Consider the following 6,769-nt stretch of genomic DNA (forward strand, 5'->3'; position numbering starts at 1 on the left):
CCACAGGTCATATCTGGACCCCTCCAGATCCAGGATAACCACAGGTCATATCTGGACCCCTCCAGATCCAGGAGTTACTGACACTGGCCCTGACTGTTCTTACTGTCCATTAGTCACAGAATATTTATTTCTGAGCAACCTGAACAAAACTTAAACATAAAACTGTAGTAGATTTTATTTTCTTTATATTTCAATTGTGCAATCCTCAAGCAACTTAATTGGACACCTTAAAGATAGTTATTCCAATCAAAAGGTTAGTACTGACATGACCAAAATTCACAATAAGGAATGCAATGGTTTGGTAGAAGATAAGTAGTAAAGACAAGATTAAAAACAATGGTAAGCCAGAGATCAAACCATTTTGCTATCTCCCAGATGGAGCACTAATCAATCTTATCCAGATAAGGACTCTGAATTTGACTTGGTGTCTCTGAGAGTTTGAGTGTATGTTAAATAAAAGGGAAGAAGGGAGAGGTAGATAAGAAAAACCAAAGGGAGTTGCAGAAAATAGTTTTGGTATGTGATGTAAGATTTATTAAAGTACAGTAAGTGGTGGTGGAAAAGAAATTAGAGGGTTGAGAGGACTATAGGAGCATGGTAGAGTATGTTTCTGAAAGTATCATTTAGCAAACCTTCATTATTTTCCTTAAATTCTTGAAATTTACCTATCACCTATTTTGATATAAAAGCTACACAGTCAGTACCAGGTATATTTTACAAAAATAATAACAAGATAATACTGCAGAGATGGCAGTTGACTTCAACAAATTATGAGTAAATGAGAACGCAGAATATGTTTATGCATGACAATAAAATATTTCAAAATTCTGAGTAAGAGAAGAAACAGGGAAGTATTGTCACCTGGGAGATTTTTTGTATGTTTGTTTTTATATTCCTCTGAAGGAAGTTGAATAAAAGCCAACTTCATTTAGGAGTTATCCAAACAGTAGGAAGTATAGGGAGGAACCATTATTATACCTTTGGTTTCTGGGTTATTTACTTTGTCCTTTGTAGCGTCCATGATAAAGGGGTGGGAAGAAAGGAAAAGGAAAGGGAGTAACCAGTGAGTCAATGTGAGCGCTCACTCAGTCAGAAATAGCGATGACAAAGGGTCTGCTTCAGTGGAATGAATTTTATAAAATGAAAAGCCTTCACAAATTTCCACAAACATTTCTTGAACTTCTTTTCTGTCATAAGTTCTTTGTGGTGGGTTCTGGAGAGACATAAAACAAAGGGTATACATCTAAGGATATTTATTAGTGAGACTGACAATCTATAGTGACAGATATCATAAATTGTTAGAGTTTAATTACTTTAGTTGGAATGAGAAGAGATATCCAGAGGTATCAGAGAGTGACTTAGACAGAGAGAAGGAATACCAGTCAAGGTATATTACTACTTGCAGCTTCTGTGGATCTAAAGAGACACAAAAACACTATGTTTTCTGAGAGAATAAATATTCAAAGAACTATTTCTTTATTATTTATTCTCTGTATATGTTATTCAAATATTGTATATTGTGAATTGAGTAAGAACACATTTTTGTCTACTCTGTCTCTCAGTAACATCTCCATTCATTCTCAATATACTCAATATATGAGTTCATTCTGCACTCATCACATGAGTGGTGAGAATGAGGGAAAAGGACATACATCAATTTTGAATGAATTCTCAGAAAATCTGTCATAACCAAGTCATTTCTGATTTCTCTAAGACTGTGGATTGCCCTTATTAATAGTTAATAGTGACATGTATTATATATTTACCATAGCAATGCATGCTTAAGAACATCAATATCATTATATGCTAATGAACTCTATTTTGAGCAGGTTGTGGACAACGCAAAATATCTCCTTCTGGAAACAAAATAGCAGGTGGCATGAATGCTGAGGAAGGGGAATGGCCCTGGCAAGCCAGCCTTCAACAGAACAATGTCCACCGGTGTGGAGCCACTCTGATTAGTAATAGCTGGCTTGTCACTGCTGCTCATTGCTTTGTAAAGTAAGCTCTGGCTCCGTAAAAGCTTCACAGCCATTCAAGTACCTAAAAGTATATACACATATCTTTCAAGAATTTGGCCACACAACTATGCGTCCAACTATTCGATATTATGAAGGTATAGCCTCAAATTGTCCATGAGGTATTAGTAAATAGCAGATATATTCAGATTGGAGCAAATATATTCAGAATAGTTTCGTCAGTATTAGCATGATTGATATTTTGAGCCAAACAATCATTTGCTGTGCGAATTAGCCTGTGCATTATAAGATATTTAATAGCATTCCTTACTTCTACCATCAAATGCCAAGTAGTATCACCCTAGTTTAAGAACAAAAACGGTCCCTAACAACAGTGAAATAGCCCTCAGCTGAGAATCACTAAACTTGGGTCATTTACTTCAACTTTATAAAACAATTATAAATACCAAACTGAACTCGATCTTCTATTTCTTTTTCACCGTTATTACAGTTGGTTTTAGCTATTTAGTAATGAGTAGTTACTCATTACTGCACCCTCTCCTACATAGTATAGCCCAATTGGCAATAATTATTTCTTTAAATCATCAATCATCACACCAAAATTTGCTTTTTTTAACTTGCTTTTTTACTCCTTTTCTTGATGTTTCCATTCATCTCAAATTATATTGTATTGATTTTATTTATAAACACAAAGCCTGATCAAACTTGAGGGCTTGAATATGTTCAACCAGCAGCATTATTTTTTCAATGTTTGATGTCATTGATTAACAGGTAATAATAAAAGTCACATATACCTTCCTATTTATAGTTCCTAATGGTTTTAAAGAGGGTTTGGTTTATTCCTTTATTTCCACAAGTTCTGTCCCCTACGCTTGCCACTTTTTATTTAATCTTATACTGTCATAATTATGGTTCTAAATCTCCTTGGGCTTTTTCTGAACAAAATAAGGAATAAAATGTAGTTTCTATGAGTTACCTATTTTGAGTTACAAAGTCTATTTATGTTATTTTATCATCATTTTTTTCTTTTACCTGTAGGCTAATTTTTGTATGATTATAAGGATTATGGGAATTCAAAATGTATCTACTTGTTTTTAAAAGAAGGAGATTCATTTCTACAACTCTTGTATACAGAACTTTTAATACATTTCTCTTCTTCAGCGCCAATAATCCTAAGGAATGGAAAGCTAGTTTCACTCTCCTCTTAAGTGATCCACAAGTACAGAGAGGTATCAAAGATATTATAGTTCATGAAAACTATCACTATCCTGCTCATGATAATGACATTGCTGTTGTACGTCTGTCTTCACCGATATTATATTCAAGCAAAATCCGAAGAGTATGTCTTCCAGCAGCCTCTCATGAATTCCCACCCAATTCAGATGCAGTGGTCACTGGATGGGGAACATTAAAAAATGATGGTGAGTTCCTAATCTTCTGTTTCATGGTTTGAGTGTCAGGAGTTCAGCATAAATAAATAGAACCATAGTGAAAGCTGAAAAATTCTTTCTATGGATCTTTTTTAAAGGATCTATGCACAATCAATGAACATTGGGTTGAAAATGATCCACTGCAACTTTTATACAAACAGTTTCATAAGCATGTTTACCATAACTTCCCTTAACAATGTCAACTTCTACAGAAATGTATTATTTGAACAAGAAATTTAATTTTTTCCATTTCAGTAATTTAATTGACATTTATTTTGATCACCACCTGTTCTAGGTGGCTTGATTCATGAATGGAATAGTAGATATCTCTGCTCTAACAAATCCTACATTCCTAGTAAATACAGTTAATAATCATGAAAAATAATAAATAAATTGATTGCACAACAAGTTTTATGTAAGTAAGGGCCATAGAAATTACAATGGATTGAGCATTTTTGTACGAGTGAAATGAGTAGCCCCTGTAGTAAGGAATTAAATGTATTTTTGTTTCCTTTAGTAACTTCTTTCCCTCGCTACTTTCCAGTTACAAAAAAGTAATTTATGGACATACGTCACTGTTAAAAGTGACTATCACTTGAAATAATCATTATGCACATCCATATGTGACTTTTTTTCAATTTGAATTGTTATGGAGTATTCTATTTATTATATATATACTGTAGAAAGCAAAATAAAAATTCATATATCTATACATTGCATGATTATTTCTGGATTTACTACTGATTGTTACTATAATTCTAAGTCTTGGCATTACTAATAACCTAGACAAAGAGATTAATATTGACTTTAGCAAAAATTGTATCATCTTCTTTCTTTAGGAAAAAGTCCTAATATACTTCAAAAAGGACAAGTGAAGATTATAGATAATAAAATCTGCAATGGTGAGCAGGTATATGGTGGTGTGATCACACCTGGGATGTTGTGTGCTGGGTTCTTGAAAGGAGGAGTGGATGCCTGCCAGGTAAACTTGCTATTCTCTTTTGAAGATAGCCTTTCTTCTAGTTTTTAATTTGCAGCTAACCAGTTAAATTATCTAAAAATATAGAGATTTTTAAAGACTGAAGTATGTTTTATAGCCAAAGTAACTAAGCAAATTGTGTTGATAACTTATGGTTCTCATTAAAGAACTAAAGTGCTAAACCATGCTTACTGTTATAAAAAGCTGTGAATGGGAATGAAGAAGAGATTCAACTGGGAATAAGCAAAACAGAGATGAGATGAACTATTGCCAACTTTAGTTAGGTTGGCCCTCTTCACTGAGAAACTCTTAACTGGGCCCAACACCAAACTTAACGATAATAGAACTTTCTTAATCTGGCTCCAACACCTTAAATACTTCATTTATTTAACAATACTTTTATAGCATCTCCACATGTCATTCACTGTTAGGAAGTCTTTGCAAATAGGGCATCAGCACCTATATTCTGAATTCTACAATAAGATGCCTTTCCTTATGCTCATTATACTCCAAATACCCCTGATACTGTGTATAGACAAATGTCCTAAAGCTAGCAGAAGTGCTAAATCTAGCAAGACTCTTAATTCATTTATTCATTGTCTTATGTAGTGATTATTTATTGACTACTTACTGTACCAGACCCTGTGCTAGGTGAGGGAAATTAAAAGTGAACATTTCTCCTACATTATAGGGGACATGCAAATAATTATTGTACATAATTATTATCTCTAAGTAAAAATTCCCATCAATAGAGTTTCCAATAAGCCTTTACTTCAATGTCATGACAAACTTAAAGCTGTTTCTCTCAGTCCATAACTCTAGCCCCATAACTCTCTTCTAATCTCCTGCATCCTAAAACCCATCTTTTATTATTTTAGCCATTCTACTGAGAGAACCCCTCAATGACATTACCACCCTCCCCACCCTCATCTCAATAACCTCCAATCACAGAATGCTGTCTACTTTCTTTTCCTGTATATGTTAACTCCTAAGCACTGCTAGAAGACATCTATAGGCACATGACATTCCTGCCTACTAACTAGGAAGAAATGAAAATTATCATAAAAGAATGCCTTTCACTTTTTCCTACCTGATATATTTATATTTGTACTTGTCTTCACCTTCACAGTAAAAACGGTAAATTTTATGTGATGTATATTTTATGAAATTTAAATATCAATAATGTTTCTTAATTGCAAAATCAGAAAGATTGTTCTTAAAAATGAGAAAGATGGGTAAGGATACATAACTAATGCAGAAAAGCATTGGTTTGAGGACATAAAATTGTAACAGAATTATCTTTCACTATGTATATTTGACCCAGGTAAAAGGAAAATGAAGAACTGATAATTCTATTGAAAGGGTAGTATTATGGGTTAAAAAGAAAGAAAAATAGTATCACAAAGAAAGACGGGTAAGAAATAACCTACTATACCAAAAGAAAAGGGAGGAGCCAAGAATTACATGCTTAATGCAGTTGAAGAGCAAAAAGGTCATGGAATGAGAAAAGTAAAGGGACAGGTACATGTAGACACCATGCTGAATAATGGCATTTCAGAGGTGTCGCAATTACAAGTGATGACAAAGGGTGACATGGAAGTGTTAAGTAATAGGTAGATGACCAGAATCAAGGAAACTCATAGACTGTGAACTACAATATTAAATATATCACACAATTAATCTTGAAGTTAATCAGGACCATGGGAAGTATTAGGTCAGAGAAAATTCAGATGCCCAAGTATTCCATCATTTTGTGAAAATGGCTTAAACATCAGTAGATGACTCCATAAGTAGTGTATAGTTCAGCCAATTTATGCAATTGTGAAAATTAAGGGGATATTAACACAGAATGGAAAGGCAGCATGCAGTGATGATAATGGGTAAATATAAATCATCCTTGATATAGGGGGGTGAGGGAAGATTCTCAAAGAATTCCTCAACATACTAATGATTACTGCTCCTTCAACATCTCATTTGGTTAATAATTAAAATTTTGCATACACATTTTCTATAATTGCATTGTTACACCCAAAGACATATTCTGATAGTCTTTTACTTAAATGATTATAGGATAGAAAGATATTCAAGATTAGAGTCATCTTAATATTTAAATAACTTGGCTCTTACCTTCTATGTCTCCTTGCTTTTACTACAAAAGAGAAAAGTAAGCAATATTTACCTTTAAATTATAATAATTGTATATATCCTTTTTTCTCTAGGGTGATTCTGGTGGACCTCTGGTTAGTGCCGATAATAAAGGCATTTGGTTCCTTGCTGGTATTGTAAGCTGGGGAGATGAATGTGCTCTTCCAAACAAGCCTGGTGTCTACACTCGAGTGACATACTATCAAAAATGGATCAAGTCCAAAACTGGTGTCTAG

At 33.7% G+C, this 6,769-nt stretch overlaps 1 protein-coding gene across 1 annotated transcript in view; it reads left to right on the plus strand.

The window, feature by feature from the left end:
• The window catches only part of LOC101623028 (transmembrane protease serine 11D-like), a 50,317-nt gene extending 43,548 nt beyond the window's left edge, over positions 1–6,769 (plus strand). The window contains exons 7-10 of the mRNA XM_004681260.1: positions 1,830–2,001; positions 3,141–3,400; positions 4,249–4,391; positions 6,608–6,769. Of these exons, the coding sequence (XP_004681317.1) occupies positions 1,830–2,001; positions 3,141–3,400; positions 4,249–4,391; positions 6,608–6,769 (737 nt within the window). The remainder of the gene's footprint in view (positions 1–1,829; positions 2,002–3,140; positions 3,401–4,248; positions 4,392–6,607) is intronic.

The sequence above is a fragment of the Condylura cristata genome, unplaced genomic scaffold (genome assembly GCF_000260355.1).
Source record: "Condylura cristata isolate star-nosed mole 26May11 unplaced genomic scaffold, ConCri1.0 scaffold00012, whole genome shotgun sequence".
NCBI classification, from domain to species: Eukaryota; Metazoa; Chordata; class Mammalia; order Eulipotyphla; family Talpidae; genus Condylura; species Condylura cristata.